General features: G+C 54.5%; 1 protein-coding gene across 2 annotated transcripts; it reads right to left on the reverse strand.

The window, feature by feature from the left end:
* Positions 1–207: 207 nt before the first annotated feature.
* Positions 208–16,698, reverse strand: DVL3 (dishevelled segment polarity protein 3). Of its 2 annotated transcripts, XM_046658854.1 has the most exons (16): positions 16,492–16,698; positions 10,800–10,869; positions 10,163–10,284; positions 9,933–10,042; positions 9,604–9,739; positions 9,333–9,426; positions 9,049–9,118; positions 8,277–8,416; positions 8,017–8,093; positions 7,835–7,902; positions 7,530–7,679; positions 6,802–6,933; positions 6,451–6,618; positions 3,175–3,390; positions 2,666–3,076; positions 208–1,840 (listed from the first exon to the last, which is right to left on the reverse strand). In XM_046658854.1, the coding sequence occupies exons 1-16, from the start codon at positions 16,650–16,652 to the stop codon at positions 1,809–1,811; spliced, it is 2,157 nt and encodes a 718-aa protein (XP_046514810.1). In that variant the 5' UTR covers positions 16,653–16,698; the 3' UTR covers positions 208–1,808. The 2 variants fall into 2 exon arrangements, with proteins under 2 accessions (XP_046514810.1, XP_046514811.1); XM_046658855.1 differs by lacking the exon at positions 208–1,840 and having other exon boundaries at positions 2,513–3,076.
* Positions 16,699–16,704: the final 6 nt, after the last annotated feature.

The raw sequence follows: 16,704 nt of genomic DNA on the forward strand, positions 1-16,704 counted from the left end.
CTGGAAGCCATTAAGTGACCAAATACAGGCACTTCTAATCCTTGAACCAGCATTCAAGGCTTCACTCCTACCTTTCCAAATACCTTCCACTCCTACCTTTATCTTTGGAACATACCCTAAGCCCTTATTAATTTGGAGTAAATAATAATGATAATAATAATAATAATAGCTACCATTTATTGAGCACCTATTCTACTGTGTGCCAGGCACTGTGCTAGGCACTTTCCGTACAATATCTAATTTAAATCCTCACAACAACCCTGTGAGGTAGGTATTATTATCGTCATTTTACATATGAGGGAATTGAGGCTCAGAGAGATTAAATAACTCTCCTATGACGCAATCAAAAAGTAGTTAGAGCTGAGATTCAAACCCAGAACAACCTGACTCCAAATCCCATGCTCCTGTGAACTACAGTAGAGGCAGAGGGGAGAAGATCCAAATTCAAGAAAGATTGTTAGAGTGGAATGGATATGATATGCTGACTAGTAAGACATGGGAAGGAATTTAAACCCATAAATGTTTCTAGCTGGTGAGCCTATGTAGATTGTGATGAAGGTAACCAGGATTGGAATTTAGGAGGAACACACTTGGTGGGGAAATGAGTTGAATCCATGTGGACATGTCCATGGATTGTCCAGTGGGTGATAAAAATACAGATCTAAAGATTGGAGGGAAGTTGGCGCTAGAGATACATATTTGGGAATCACCAGCATATCAGTGGCAGTTGAGGACATCAGGATGGATGACATCATTTGGGGAGTAAATAGAGAGGAAAGAGAAGTGGACTGGAGAGAGAACACTGGGAGCACCAACACTGAAGGCATGAGCAATAGTGGAGGGATTCTCAGGAGATCTGGACAATGCAGAGTCAGAGAAGGAAGAGTACAGGAGGCAGCCCTGTAGTAGTGGCTAGAGGAAGCCATGATCTGGGCTGAGAGCAAACCCGGAGCTTCCAGAAGGCAGGCAAAACTGAGTCACACTTCCAACACACCCCTCACTCACCAGAAATCCCAGGAAGTTTATTCGATAAATGAATGAATGCCAAAATGCCCTACCCTGGTTTGCCCCAAAGCCTGGAGGTTAGGACTTCATCTCACTCTTGACACCCAGTCCTGAAAATATGAGAGCCTAGGTGAGCCAGGTGAATTTATAGAAGAGGCTTAGACAGAGTCATGAGTTGTTTAAACTGGAGAATAAGGTGAAAAGGAAAACCTGGCAGTCTGTCTGGGAGTCCCAGAAGTCCCCGTGCCCACCCTTGCTCTGGGGTATTATGGTGATTGTGAAAATAGTGAAGGGTGTGGGCGCAGGGTGTGGGGTGAGAATAGCCAGTCAGTTGCCTGGGGAGTCCTCTACTGAGCCTGGCCTGAGACCTGGCTTATGGGCTTTATCCAGGTAGGAGGATGATGGGGACATGTGGGAGGCTTGAGGGCTACAAGGAAGGGGAGAGGGAAGTCAGGGGACCAGCCCCACAACTTGGGAGAGGACTGGGAGAGAGTCCAGCCCTCTGGGCAAGGGACCAGCCCTGAAGGTTAAGTGAACTTGCATAGACATGTGTGTATGTGTGTGTGTGTGTGTGTACATGTGCAGTCATATGTGTATGAAAGACAGAAAGAGAGATCACATTCTGGAGATGGGAACAGAGTCTCCCATAAATGGGCGAGAGAGGCTGGGGACCTCCACAGAAGCCTAGTGACTCAGCATGTTGAAGTGCGGGTGTGGGGGCTGAATATCCTCCAGAAGCCCTGAGGGGTTCCTGAAGCAGGGGTCCTGGTCTCCTCCGAGGCTGGGCCTCCCCTCGCTGGGGGTCACAGAAAGTCAAACAGCCCGAAATTCTTGGCTGCTCCAGGCCCAGGAAAAATTGGGGGAGGAAAAAAGAAAGAAAAGAAATGTTTCAGGCCCAGAGGCGAGATGAGCCTGCTGGTTAGTAGGGTTAGGGGTCTGAAGGAACCAGCACACAGGGCAGGCATGGGGGGGAGGGGGAGAGTAGATATGCTCCCTGGAAGCCTCTAGCAGCTCAGGCAACTCAGGGGCTTCTGATAAGGGCTGAGTGCAGGGATAGCATGGATGGAGGTGACTACAGCCCCAGGGTGCAGGACCGAGGCAGCAGGTGGGGACAGTTAGGAGAGGCAGATGAAGCCAGTATTTCCTTGGTGTCAGTACTGTGGGGAAAAGTCAAGAGGTTGGCATACATGCTTGAGGGGATGGGGTTAACAGAGAGATGGTATCGCTGAATGAGTGGTGAAAGGGAACTGAGGGGGAGAAGGAGGGACGAGGGGGTGAGCAGGCCCTCAAGGGCACCGCTGGGTCGACTCCTGAAGTGTGTAGGGGGAGAGGGAAATAGGAGCAGCACCAGCAAGTCGGCTCCCAGGGACACGAAGGATCCTGGGCAGTCCTGCGCAGCGGTTAGTGGGCAGAGGGACAAGCGGGTCGGCGGCAGGTTAGGGGGCTGCAGTGGCGATCGGGGGGGTGCACCCCGCCTTCGCTGCGCCCAGCGAGCAGTTAGCGCGCCTGGATTTAGTTCCGTTTATTTCCCTTCCAGGTACCAGACAAAGTAAAAAAGTCGGACGGACGGAGAGAGGGACTCAGCCGGCCGGGGTGGGGGTGGGGGTGGGCTGGACGTGGGGGAGGGGCCCTGCTCACATCACATCCACAAAGAACTCACTGGGGTTTCCCATGGCCATGCGGAAGGACTGTCTGCTGGCGGTCAGTTCGGGGGGCACAGAGGCCAGGTCGCGGCCCGGAGGGGCTCCGGGGGGCCCCATGGCTGCGGGCGGTGGGGGCATCATCAGCATGGGGGGCCCGTAGAGAGGGGGCACGCCAGGCGGGCCGTAGCTCGGGTGCGTGTGGTGGCTTCGCAGGCTGCTGGCCAGCGAGTGGTGGCTGCGGTGGCTGTGCTCGCTGGCGGCGGGGCCCGAGCGCTCGCTGGGCGCCCGCTCCCGCGGCCCCCGCAGGCTGCTGCGTGTCGTGTGGTCCGACTCGCTGCCGCTGCCGCCCGACTTCGAGTCCCCGGTCTTCGGATCCTTCTCCTTCCGCCGGTCGCTGCCGCTGCGGTTGGAGCCACTGCTCCGGCTGCCTGTAGGCGACACGCAGGAACGGGGTGGGGGCCGCTCAGAGCTTGCGGAGGAAGCTGGGAGCTCCCCTGGGGCCCCCTCCACGGCCCCCTTCCCTTACCTTCACTGTGCTGGCTGCTGGCGCTGCCCCCGCCATAGCTGTAGCCCAGCTCCGGGAAGCCTGGGTGTGGGTTGTAGGGGTGCGGGGGCGGCGGGTACTGGTAGGGGAAAGCCATGGGCCAGGGGGCGGCCCCCGGGTGAGGCAAAGGGGCCAGCGTGTCCTGGTCAGAGGCGCCGCTGGAGCCGTCGTGATCGTGGAGGGACAGGTTGGCCATGTCTGCGGAGGGGACAGGAGGGGAGGACCGGATGAGCTGGGTCTACCTCGGGCCCCCGCACCCCTAGGTCAGGAGAGAGGTCCCCAGCCTAGGTGCGGAGGCTGCCTTTGGGATGACCCCAACAGCGGCGGCAGTTTCTCGCCAGAACGGGAGGAGGCACAGGCCAGAGATCTCTTACTCCTTCTTCAGACCCCTCTGCCACCCACCAGAGATGGTGGGGAGGGAGACCCTGCAGAGACAGCCCCAGGGAAAACCCTCCTCAGGAAGGCCCTGAGTCACACCTCAGATCCGCAGTGCCAAATCCTGCCACCCAACACCCAGTCCAGGGAAGACCCCCTACCAAGCCTTTGGCAGTTTCTCTTCCTTCCTCAGTGAGCTGGAAGAACGGGCAAACTCTTACTTGGCAATTTTCTCCTCTGTTCACTTAGAGGGTAAGCAGTAGGGGAATGTGGAAGGCTGCAATGCCAGCCAGCCACCAGGTGGTGCATCCCTGCAATTCCTTAGGCACACAAAGCACTTCATCTCATGCAAATGTCCCCACAGCCCTATGAAGAAGGCATTGGTCCCAGGTTTTCCAGATGAGGAACATGCAGTCCAGAGAGGTTAAATGACCAGCCTGGGGTCAACCCAACCTGAAGCCAGAACAGAAGCTAAGAGTCGCTTACTTTCTCCTTACCTTTCCAGGACAGGTCACTAGTAAGGAGTAGGGAGCAGTTTGGGGAAATTTAGGTGAAATTTTGCCCTCCCCCTTCACCTAGGACTAAAAAATTACTCATTAAAAGCCAGAAAGAACACAAGGCCTTTCAGAGCCTTCCCATATAGAAGGCCGTTGGCCTGAATCAATTTTCTGCTGCTGCTGGGGAGGGTGGGAGTGGGGTGGGAAGGGCCCAGAAAGAGAACCACTTAGGTGCTTCCTCTGTGCTCTCCACCCCATTCCCAGCCAGGCCTATTCTTCACAGCACTGGGGTCGCTGTATTGATATTACTTCTTTCATGACTCTGGCTCCCCAGTAAATTGTGAAATCCTAAGGGCAAGGCTGCCCCCACCAATGCTGGAGCTACCTGGAAGAGAGTATAAGGGACCACTAGAACTGACCATCTGCCTGGGACACCCCTTGCTCACAGCCCGTATGCACCAGGTCCCAGAGCTCCAAGAGAGCTGTAATTGTCCTAGGGGCCAGCTGCCGGATACAGACTGAGCCCTTTCTTCCAAGCCCTTAAGTGACCCAGCCCAAGCTTCCAGGGGAGAAGAGGTCAGGAGAGGGAGCTCTGAGGGGGCTGGGGCAGCCTATGGAGTCTGCCTGCCAAGCCATCGACCTGTCAAGGCCAGCAGCTAGCAAGGAGGGTTGGGGGTGGGAAGCAGGGGCCTGCCTTGGCTTATGCCCAAAGAGCTGGTGACTACTTCAACCTCTAGGCTGTCACGGAGGGGAGTGACTGTGTGCTCCTGGGGCTACCCAGGTACCCAGCTCTTCCCTTTGAGCCTCCCACACTCCCAGCTGAGGAGACAGTCAGTGAGAAGGAAAAGGCCTGTTCTGTCAGCATCTTCCTGAGCTGGGCCTCTGACGCCTTTGGTCCATGGGGAGCAGACTCAAGAGGCCTTAGGGAAGGAACAATGCCTCTTGAGCAAAAGTCACAGCTGCCCTGAGAAGCTGCATGTGTCCCTGGAGGTTTGGGGCCAGGGCTGACTTCTATAATGATAATAACCACATTTGATTGAGTCTGAGAAGCCACTGATTGTAAGATGCACCCCAGTTTCAGAGCTATTGAAATGTGAAAAAAAGGTTCATCTTAGAATCAATTAAATATATGAATCATAGACAACTTTTATAGAGCACTTACTGTGAGCAAAATATGATGCTAAAAGCATTATATACACTATCTTATATCGTCATCAAAACAGCTCAGTGAGATAAGTTCTACTGTTACCTCCATCTTACAGATCAAGAAACTGAGGCATGGAGAGGCTGTGTCACTTACTCATGTTCACACAGTAAGGGTGGAGCTAGGATTTGAACTCAGACTGCCTAACTCCAAAACCCTATGCATCTGTCACTACGTCATGGGGCCATGCTGGAGCTGCTAAGGGCCAGGGACCCACTCTCCACCAGGGACTTGTGCTCTGCAGAAACAGCCTCTCTAGTCCCTAGAACCTAATCTGAAGCATGTGAAGAGTTAGCTTTTAGACTCCAGCCAGCACCACTGGGCTGAGAGAAGGCTCCCTCCGGCAGAGGTGCCTGCTGGGGGTGGGCTTCAGCTCCCAGCCCTGAGCAATGCTGTTGTGTCATGAGGACTCCCATTCCCAAGAGTTGTCCACAGGCCCAGAAGGTTCCCTGCAGACCTCCTCTGCTTAACAACCCTCTTTGGCTTTGTACTCTCTCAGGATCAAGTCCAAACTGCTCAGTATAGCTTGCAGAGTCCTCTACAACCTGGCCCTGACAGCTTCTCCAACTTTATCCCGTGGCACAGCCCACTGTCAGGGGTCCGAGAAGGCTGTGGACTTGGGGCCTCAGGCCAGCTTGATGCTGGGAGGCTGAGCAGGTGCCAAGAGCAGGAACCCTCTCTGGCCTTGCTGAGACAATGTTTCTGCAACACCACACACCTAGAGCAGCCCCAGATGGTGGGGAGAACAGGGCTCTGGAGCCAGAAACACCTGGACCCAAGGACTAGCTCCTCTGCTTTTAGCTGTGAGACCTGGGGTGGACCATTTAACTTCTACAAGTCTCAGTTTCCTCATCTGAAAACAGGGATGTTAATCGGTCTCCCCGAGAGTGGGGAAGAAGTTGGAAGGACGGAGCGAGAGAGTGAGATGATGCTTTAGAAACAACCAGCATGGTGCCAGGTGCAGAGCAGGCACTTAGAAAATGCTGGTTCCCCAAGAGAGGAATGTGAGGCAGCTGAAGAGGGTGGACTGGGCTCTGCTTCCACGACAGAACTCTCAGGCCTTGAGCTGGGCCCCCAGCTCTGCTGCCCCCTCATCTGGTTCCCTGGAGTCTGCTGCCACATCCCCGGGCACCTCCCCACTCCCAGCCAGGAGACAGGGCGGGAGGCGGGGGAGGCACGTACTGCCGCAGAGGTCGCCGAAGATGTAGTAGCACTGCTCGGAGAAGGTGATCTTGTTGACGGTGTGGCGGATGAAGCCAGCTTTCAGCAGGTTGCTGGCGTACTTGCGGGCCTCCCGCCGGTCAGTGAAGCCTTCCACGTTGTGGTACAGCCAGTCCACCACATCCGAGCCTGGGGGCAAGGCCACCGCTTGATTGGGAGGCCCTGACTTGGACTCATCTGGCCTCACAGAAGTCACGAGGCTGGGGCTGGTTTCAGCTCAAAGGAGTGGCCCATGGGAGTTCTTGGGTCCCTGGCCTGCCCTGCCCAGCACTCCCCACCCCTAGCCTTCATCCCACCATGGGGCCCTCTCACCGATGAAAGCGTTGGGGATGGTGATCTTGAGCCACATGCGGTCACGGACCTCCAGCCCGGATTCCGGGGAGGCCATGGCTTTTACGATGGCAGCCATGTCGCTGTGGATGGACAGGTGGAAGTCATCTAGGCCTGGGAGTGAGAGGCAGAATGGTGAGGCAGAAAGAGGCTATGGAGTGAGGCAGACAGGAGTTGCATTCCAGCTCTACCATCTAATAACTATGGATCAATGTTGGGCAAATTACTGACTTTTTGGACCCTCAGTTTCCCCTTCTGTAAAAACACGGACTTTAATTTACAACGATGTTTGAAGAGAGAATGAACTAATGTAAATGAAGATGCTTATGGCACAGGGTATAACGTGTGTGTTACGATAATAAAAATGGCAGTCATTTATTGAGTGCTTACTTTATGCCACACACTGTGATGGATGCTTCACTTATATCCTCTCATTAAACCCCCAGGAACCTGGTAAAGTGCATATCATTAGTCCCATTTTACAAGAGGAAACTGAGGCTTGCCGGGTACTCAATACAGGCTCAGAAGCAAACACTATTTAGTGAGAGTCGGTGTCCACTGAGGGAAGCTGCAGTGTGAGGTAGCTGGAATGAGGTGAGTCCCCACTCCAGCCCCTCTGATGCTTAAGCAAGAGTCTCCAGGTGGGCCTTCATCAGTCCCTCCCACCTGGCCCTGTCAGCTAGGCCCAGGGGACAGGTTTGGACACTCACGCTCTGTGTCAGGGATGGAGCTGGTGATGGAGGAGCTGGTGGAGGTGATGGTGCTCAGGGAGGGGCTCATGCCGTAGGCAGGGAAGGTGCCAGTCATGGCTGCAGTGTGGGAGACCCAGGCCGCAGGGTCAATGGGCCGGATGGGCTCGCCTGCAGGGAGGATGAGGAGTCAGGGGCTGCCCACCCTGCCCACCTCTGGACCCAGCAGGGTAGGTGTGGAGGTTCAGGGCAACACAGAAGGAAGGAGAGACAGGGCTCACGTATGCCAAGCAGCAGCTGTAAGGCCGAGTTACCCATCCACTTACTCCTGGGCAGTGTGAAGCAACCACGTGGACTTGGGTCCCAGCACTTGGCTACAGTCAGGGTGATGGGCCTGAAAGCAAGGGTGTCCCTAGTGAGGGCAGGATGTGTGGGGGCCAGACCAAGCCCTCTGCCTGACAGCCAGAAATGCTTGCCCCCTCCTCCCCAACACCCATCCCATCCATACCCTGGTTTGTGCACAATCTCCCGCAGTACCCGGACCGCGTCGTCATTACTCATGTTCTCAAAGTTGATCTCGTTTACCTAGGAAAGAGGACCAGGAGTGGGAGAAGCAGTTGTGTTGGGGAGGGGGGTTAGGGAATCTGAGCTTGGTGGGTCAGGGGGTCTTTCCCTCACCAAGAAGGGACTCTGAATGAGCAGAGCACAGAGGGTAGGGATATCTCCCCACTCCCTATCCACACTGCCACCCAGAGTGGGCAGTGGTACCTGTAACAGCATATCTCCTGGCTCAATGCGTCCATCAGCAGCCACGGCCCCGCCCTTCATGATAGAGCCGATGTAGATGCCTCCGTCCCCGCGCTCGTTGCTTTGGCCCACAATGGAGATGCCCAAGAAGTTATACTTTTCTACAGGAAGTAATAAGACATTGAGAGGGGAGCAAGGTTCCTACCCAAATTCTGAGCCCCTTATTAGAAAAAGATGGAAAGGAATGAGAACTAACATTTATTGAACCTGAATCAGGCAGTGTTCAGATGCTCAAACATGCTTTCATTTATCCTTGTTGGCTGTAAGGCAGGGACTCTTAGTCCCATTTTACAGAGCAGCCAACTGAGGTTTAGAGAATGTAAGTAACTTTTCTAAGCCATTAAGTGGCAAAGCCAGAATTCAAACTCAGATTTAAATTCCAAAGTTGGGGCTCTTTTCACTATATCCAGCTATCTCCTAACGACAGTAGCTAGGGCAGAAACCAGAGAGCAAGAATGCAATGGCCAAAAAATGGGAATGGGGAGGGAATCAGAAACCACTTCCTCCAGGAAGCCTTCCTTGATGCCATTCTTGCTTCCAATAGCTCTCTGTGCTTCTCTGTCATAGCCCTGATCATGAGATAGTGAAATGATCCATTTATGTACCAGTTTATGTTTATGAAAGTGAGCTCCTTCAGGGCAGGGAACATATCTTGTGCCTCTCTGAACTCCTCAAGTCTGCCCAGTATCTGGCACATAGTAGGAGCTCAAGAGTGTTGTTTCACCAGACTCACCCATGTTGAGAGTGACCGTGATGATGTTGAGTGACATGGTGGAGTCCGTGATGCTGCTGAAGGACGAGGACTGGAATAGACAGAGGCCCTAAGCAGCAGGTAGGGGTGGCAGGAACTCACTGCTCCCACCTAGCTCCTCCTCAAGGTGAGCCCTCAGCTCTGCTCCCCCTTCCCCAGCTCCTAAACACTGACCCAAGGAGGGGATCTATGGAAGCACAAACCCTGGTCCTGTCTAGGCAGGGCTCGGTCTGCCCCGACCCATCCTAGCATCCCAGGCCCCATACCCGCTCAATCCGTGAAACCTTCTGCTTCCGCCGCCGCCGCTTGTGTCTTCTCATGAGGCGTGAGGCGCTGCTCTGCTCCGTGGAGCTGCTGAACCTGTGGGGCCCACAGTCGTTCCCCACCAGGCTGGCCCAGCCCTGCCCCATAAGAGGCACTGCAGGGCCCCAGTGCCTAATACAAAGCCCATATCCCTCCCAGGGACCCAGCATCCTCAGGGTTCAAGGATCCTCAGGGGTCATCTGCCCCACAGTCCCCGTGAAACTAAAGCCCCACCTGCTGGTGGAGTCATCTTCATCCGAGTCAAAGAAGCTGGTGGTCTCCAACTCGCTGCTCATAAGGGTGGATGAGCTGTCATAACCCCCTGGCTCTCGCCGCCGCTCCCCCTTTGCAGTTCCATTCAGCCGGGTTGCTGCAGTGGGTAGAGGCAGCTGGGTTCACAGTGCCCAGTGCAGGAGGGAAGGGAGGTGGGAGGGGTGGGCCAGGGGCTGCACTGGGACCAGCACACCCAGAGGTCAAGAAGTAGGGCAAAGAGGCTGGTAGCTGAGTGGAAGCTATGGGGAGGGCGTGGGCATGGGGAAGGCGTCTGTTCAGGGAAGACGCACTGTGTTCTGGGCCATCCCTCCGGCGTGGCCGCTCCCGCTGGGCAGACACCAAGGAGTCGGTCTCCGTGTCATTGTCCAGGTTCTCCTGGCTGCCCCCACCAGCATGAGGGCTGCAGGGAAGAGAGGCCTTGGTGGGGGAGGGGGCAGGCTGGGGGCTCCCTCCCCCAGCCCTGGGCTAAACTGATGTGGCCCTCCCCCATGGGCCCTCCCCACCCTCAGGTCACACTCACTGGAAGGATGGGGGCCGGGAGTCCCCAATGCCTCCCGTGCGCTCCATGGGTGGTGGCAGCTCCGATGGGTTGTCAGCACAGAAGGGAGCTGGCTCTGGGTGCGAGCCCTCAGCTGACACCAGCTGATGGGGAGAAAATGGGTGGGTAGTATGGATTGGGGGCACCAGGGAGGAGGAGAGCTGGCTTCTGGCAGGGCATGAAGGCCTGGGGAGAACGAAGCAGGGGACACGGAGGGAGATAGGACTGTGCAAGGGCAGCAGAGAAGAGGAACGGACCCACTGTTAGGCTGACGGGGAGGCTGGGAGGCATGAGCTGGTGAAGTGGGACGGGGGCAGAGAATAAGGGTCAGTGGTCCAAGGCAGAGGTCGGCAGGTGACAGAAGGCAACTAAAAGGGCATAGGAGGCAATTTTGTCTCTAGTGTGTGGTTCTGTGCCTGCCTTTTCCCCCTTCCAGCCACTCCCCCACTTTTTCCCAAGGCTATGAGAGTCTGGGGTAAGAAACAGGCCAGTTAGAGAACTCAAGGAAGATTCAGATATTGAAGCATGAAACCACCAGCTACAATCTTAGCAGTGCCTTTCCTCCATCCAGCCCACCGCAGGAATCCAGGTGGAGGGAGGGCTGAGGAGGGCTCCTTACCCAGGACACCACCCGGCCATTGAAGCAGGGCAGCTTGGCATTGTCGTCTGAGATCTCCTCCTTCACCACTCTGCAGGGAAAGGTGGGGTGTCAAAGTAAGACTTCTGGGGTGGAAATGGAGGTGTCCTCACAATCCCGATTCTCAGGGGCTCCTCCACCCTAAAGTGGCAAACCACTAGCACAAGCCTGTTCAATTTGGAGCAGGTCAGGGTGACCAGGGACAGCTCTTTTTTTTTCTTTTTTTGGTGAGGAAGATTGACCCTTAGCTAACATCTGTTGCCAGTCTTCCTCTTTTTTGCTTGAAGACTGTCCCTGAGCTAACATCTGTGCCAGTCTTACTCTATTTTGTATGTGGGACGCCACCACAGCATGGCTTGATCAGCAGTGTCTAGGTCCACACCTGGGATCCAAACCCATGAACCCCGGGCCACCAAAGCCAAGTGTGTGAACCAAACCACCACACCACCGGGCTGGCTCCAGGGACAGCTCTTTAGCACCACCAGGAAGACACCAGCCCTGCCTACATCAGCTGCCTTTCTGGGCATCCTCTCAGTCATCAGGTGACTGCAAATTACACCTGACAGGGGGGTGTCCCCCACAAGAGCAGCCACTCCCTAGAATCTCCAGCGTGTGTTATCCATCCCCAGCATGGCTCTCCTGGGCTAGGGTTTTTCTTTCCCTCTGACCCCAAACTAGGAAAAAGCACACCCTTATTACTGTCCTTGCCTTCTTAATTGGGAATCCTGACATTCCTCTGGGAGGCGTGGACAAAGAATTTAAGGAAATGAGGAAAGAGAAGGGAAGAAGGCATACACCAAACATCCTCCACTGCCACTATGGGAGTAGTAACAACTGCTCTCAGTCACTGAGCATGAATTCTGGACCAAGCACCAAGCTAAGCACTTTACTTGTATCATTTCATTTAACACCCACAGCAATGCTGTAAGATAGATACAGATGGAGAAACTAGGCTCATTCAGTCCAGAAATTCACCTGTAGTCACACCACTAATAAGTGAAGAGCCGGAATTTGAATCCTGGTCAACCTGACCCCAAAGTCTTTCTTCTTACCTATCATACCATCTTATCTTCCTGTAGTTACAGTATATAATCTTCACATCAGCCTCTTTGTGTAGACAATATGATCCTCACTTTATGAATAAGGAAACAGTCATTTGCCCAAGGTCACAGAGCTAAAAGATGTCAGCTGGAATTCAACCCCAGGCTCGTCTGATTCCCAAACCCATCCTCTTTCCACACCTTTCACAGATGACAGGCGATGTGGCTCTGTGTGGAGGGTGGGGGTGGGGAGACAGCGCTGTGGGGCAAGGAGGGTGGGATGTGGTCACAGGTATGCACTTTGGCCTTGGTTATGCAGTGAGGCAAGAAGTCAGACCACGACTACAGTTTGGGGCCAGGGAAGGGAATGGAAAAGTTTGAGGACCTCCAGACTCCATCAAACACCCCAGGAGTACAGAGCTGGAAAGAAATGCTCAGGGGCAGAGGAAGACATGTGCGTGGAGTCGTGAGCAGAGCAGGAAGACAGCAGGGAAGGTGGCTGGGAAGCCCAGTCTTCCCTTGTTCTTGGAGCAGCTTCTGCCCAGAGCCGGGAACGTGCTTGGCTCCTTGTGATGTTCACATTCTTGGACTCACAGCCAAGTTCGAAGGCTGAGCCTGCCTTCCTCCCTCCCATCCAGTTCTGACTCCTCCACCATTTCTAACCCCACAGCGACCCCATGAAAGCAGCTCAAGTCATCCTGCTCAGGCCACCATGGCAGAAAGCCTGGAGACAGACAGGCTGGAAAGGAGGGGCAGAGAGATAGCTCAGACCCACCAGCCAGTCTGGTCACAGGGTATAGCCAGCTTGCAGCCCCCTCTGGGAACAGGGGTTTGTGGGCCACATGGCAGGAGCTGTGACCTGCTTTGGAGAGGGTCTCCCTGTGGTGGGAAACTGCTGCTGAGTCCCCATTCCGCTCCCCCAGCAGGTCCCACCACACAGCTCCATGCTACAGATGTTTCCTTTCTTTCTGGGGGTCACCGACGGGTCACCAAGGCTCTGCTGACTCACAAGGATCAGCTGATCTTCAGCAGCCTTGGGGGACCTCAGACAGTCCTCCCCCTCCCACCGTGGAGCTGAACGGCTCAGGGTTCCACAGCACTCACTCACACCCCAAGTGGAGTCGGACAAATCTGGGTTCAAATTCCAATTCTGCCACTTATTAGCCCTGCTATCTTAGAGAAGTTTCTTAACTTTTCCAAGTCTTTGTCTTGCCCTGGTAAATGGGAATTGTAAATGGCTGGCATGGTCCAGGCATACAATGAAAATAGTTACTAACTTTGTCAATTTTTAGTGGGATCCACGCTCTCTTTCTAACTAGGTATAAGTTTCTAAGGGCAGGGACCAAACAGATCTGCTCATCATTCATCATTCACTCAGTTAAAAGGCCTTTGCTGAGAGCCCAGTGGCTTTTAAGTCCTGGGCTTGCCAGTGTGTGGGCCTCAAGGAAGCATCAGACCTGGAGCCTGCCTCATCCTCGGAGGTTACGCTCCAGTGGACAGTTCACAGAAGCATACTGCAAGTGGGAAGTGGTCAGAGCCGGAAGAGCAGCAGATGTGTTCCCTGGACAGACATCTGCTGAGTGTTACTCAGGTGTCAGGTCCTGGCTAGGAGCTGGTAGGTGTAAGGATAAATAAGATGAAGTGCCATAACTGTAAAGCCTCAACCCAGAGGACAGGAGAATTTGGACCAGAGGAGACATGAGACGAAGAATGCTCCAGGGAGAAGGGCTGAGGCAGGACAGTGTGTGACATGGAGCACGCAGCAACGCAGTTAGGGACCCGACTTCCCATCTTGCTCCTTCCCACAGCTCAAAGATACGCTAGCAGCGGGCACCTTGTTCTTCCATCCAGCATCTCGTCAGTGCTGAAAATGGTTATTCTTCCTCCATTTCCCAAATGATTTACGAGGGCTGGGCCTACCCTGAGCTTGACAAATACTTCTGGAGACCAGATGGGAGTCGGGGAGTCCTCAGGCCTTACAAACCAGAACCTCAGAGGGTAAGCCTGGAGACACTGAGAGACGGCAGCCTTCCTCCTCTGACCCACTTTTCCATCTGTCAGCAGGGGTCCCTGACTGCTGCCCCGACCCTCCTCTCGTGGAGCTAGGATAATTGGCAGCCCTGTCACCTCTGCAGTTTGCCAAGGCTCAGCATCTCCCTCAGAGAGGCTGCATCTGTTAAATGGTGATTATAATAATGCCTACAACTGTGTGATGAAGGCCTTAGACTGTGCAGCCAGATTCCTGATGTCACATTGAGTTCTGCCACTTACTAGCTGTGTGACCTTGGATAAGTTACTTAAGTTTTCTGTGTTCTAGTCTCCTCATCTATAAACTGGAGATAGCATACCTATTTCACAGGGCTGTTAAGAAGACTGAATGAGTAAAAGATCTGAAAAGCATTTAGATCAGTGCCTGCACACTGTAAGCACCATAAAAAGAGTTTGTTAAATAAATGAGATATACGTATACACACGCTCCTCAGCTATTAGTCCTTTGTGACAAGACAGCCCTACCAGGTCTCCTGCTCATTAATCTTTCTGGGGATAAAAACAAAATCAATCTCCTCCACTTCATTTTTAGCATTCTTCTCAACCCTGTTAAATGGCCTACTCTAATATTTTTCAAAGGATGGTTCAATACCACTGACGTACGCAAGATGGCTTCAGGTGTACTTGAATGAACACTTAATTCAACAGTTAAATATTTATTTTTAACATGTTTTCAAAAGAAATATAAATAAAAAATAAGACCTGTGATTTCACATTATTGATTGGGTCAAGCTAAGAAAGAGTGAGTGGGCTGATGGATTTAAAGGACTGACAGCGCGTTTAAAGAACAATATTAAGTCAGCAACGACTGGATCTAATGGGGGCCCTCCAGCACTGCAGTTAGGCCTGGAATGACAGCAGCCTGGGGAGAGCGGGAGGCAGCCTAGAAAGGTCAAGGCTCAGGAGGTGCCTGGGCAGTCCAGGCCAGGCCCAAAGGGCTCAAGGATGAGAGGCAGAGACACAGACCTATACTAGTCCCTCAAGGCATCTGGCCCCAGGGCGGCCCTCCTGCACTCACTCTTGCTGATTTCCCCCTATCCCATACCCCGAGGCAGAATCTTGGTCTCTTCTAATTCTGTTCTTCTCTTACCCGGCCAAGGCATCAGCCCCCTCAGGCCCACCCCTTGCAGATTGATCCCTCTTCAGAATCTTCCAATCAGGGGTGTCTGTCTCTGGCCTGAAGCCAGACAATTGTTACTACACCAGGAGTACCCCACCCTCAGGTAGGAACAACAGAAACAACTAGAATTAGATGTGGTATAGCACTTCCCACTGTACGAAGCACTTTCACACCTATGATCTCAGGGGCTCATGGAACCCTGAGTTCCAGAGGGAAAGGTGACAGCAAAACATGACGGGCAGAAGAGAGAGAAGGTGCTTGCTTTGCTTCCCAGGGCAGGAGGGCCGGGGTCCTGGGAGAGAAGCCACACTGATGAACACTGGGGAGAAGACTATCTCCTCTCACTCAGCTCTGGGGCCTCAGCTCCACAGAGCAGTGCAGGCCTCAAGCTAGGGCTGGAGAGGCTGTCTTTAGGCCTGGAAGGCCCGGGGAAGGCCTTCCCCATAGGCCTCCAGGCCCAGTGCCCAGTTAGTGTGGGGCAGGCTAGTGTGGGGGCCTCCCCCTCCCCCATCCCTTGGGAGTTGGGGGGGTGGTGAGGGGATCGGCCAGGCTCCCCCTCCTAGGCCAGCTGCTACAGAACCTTCCGGCTCCAACATTCCATCCCCTCTTAAAGGGGAAGTCGCTGCTTCCAAACTCCGCCTGTCCAAAGCCCTGCAGCTGGGTGGAGAAGACCCCGCCAGGGAGGGGAAGATGAAGAACACTAAGAGACTCTTCCTGGCCCTCCCATCCAGGCTCTGAGGCCCTTTCCAAGGTCTCCCCCTTGGCCACCATCTGGAGGGAAAAGGCTCCAATTCAGAGGGGAAATCAGCACCCGGGCTAGTGGGGACTCCTCCCAGGGGCCGAGTGCTCTGCTCTCTTGACAACATCCGGAACACCCCACAAGGGAAAGGGGAGACAGCTAAATAAACATCAGGTCTGCAGGCCTTAGCTTAACAGCCTGGGCCTGAGCACCCCCCGACTCCCCCTCCTCCAGTTCAAAGTCCTGCAGCATAGCCCTTAAACGCATGATACTCCAAATATGGCTCTGAGCTGTGGAGAAGAAAAGATGGAGAAGGCAAAGGCCGACGGCCAAACACCCCAAGTCTACGCAAAAAAGGCAGGAGGAGGGTTGGGGACTCCGGCTCTGGAACTGGGTGGAGGAGGGGTGTGTCTGTCTATGTGGGCCGCTGGTCTTTGAGGAGGCAAGGGGACTTGACTAGGCTGGAACTCTCATTGCTCTTGGGGAGCTGGACGTCCCCCTACACTAGGGGGACCAACGTGCCCCGAAAGAGCTGAAACGAGAGTCCCTAGGGGGGCTGAACTCCAGCCTCTGAAAAAGCCAAGGCGGCCCAAATGGCCGAGTCGCCCCCTAGAATCCAGAGCAGGGCTAGAAGCCAGCGTAGCAAAGGGGACTCCAAACTGCCCGAGTGGCCCATAGAAGCCGGAGGGCCGGGGTCCCCGGAGGCGAGGCGGGGGCCATCCTCACCCGAAATCGTCGTCCATAGACTTGAAGAAGAACTTATAGCTGGGTCGCTGCAGAACGCCCTTAAAGTCCGCCAAGGTGACGCGCTCGGCGGGCAGGGGCAGCTTCACCAGGTACGGCGTCTCCTGCCCGTCCAGGTGGTAGATGATCTTGGTCTCGCCCATGGCTCCGGCCTCGGGCCCGGCGGCCCGCGCGCGGCCTGCTCGGGCGGCCGGG

The sequence above is a fragment of the Equus quagga genome, chromosome 4 (assembly GCF_021613505.1).
Source record: "Equus quagga isolate Etosha38 chromosome 4, UCLA_HA_Equagga_1.0, whole genome shotgun sequence".
Lineage (NCBI taxonomy): Eukaryota > Metazoa > Chordata > Mammalia > Perissodactyla > Equidae > Equus > Equus quagga.

Bases quoted from the DNA above. Each gene is read 5' to 3' on its own strand.
- DVL3 (XM_046658854.1), bottom strand. From the start codon at position 16,652: ATGGGCGAGACCAAGATCATCTACCACCTGGACGGGCAGGAGACGCCG. The intron at 10,870-16,491 runs GTGAGGATGGCC...CTTTCCCTGCAG, and splicing joins TCTATGGACGACGATTTCGG to AGTGGTGAAGGAGGAGATCT. The intron at 3,391-6,450 runs GTACGTGCCTCC...TCCCCTCCGCAG, and splicing joins CTTCGGCGACCTCTGCGGCA to ACATGGCCAACCTGTCCCTC.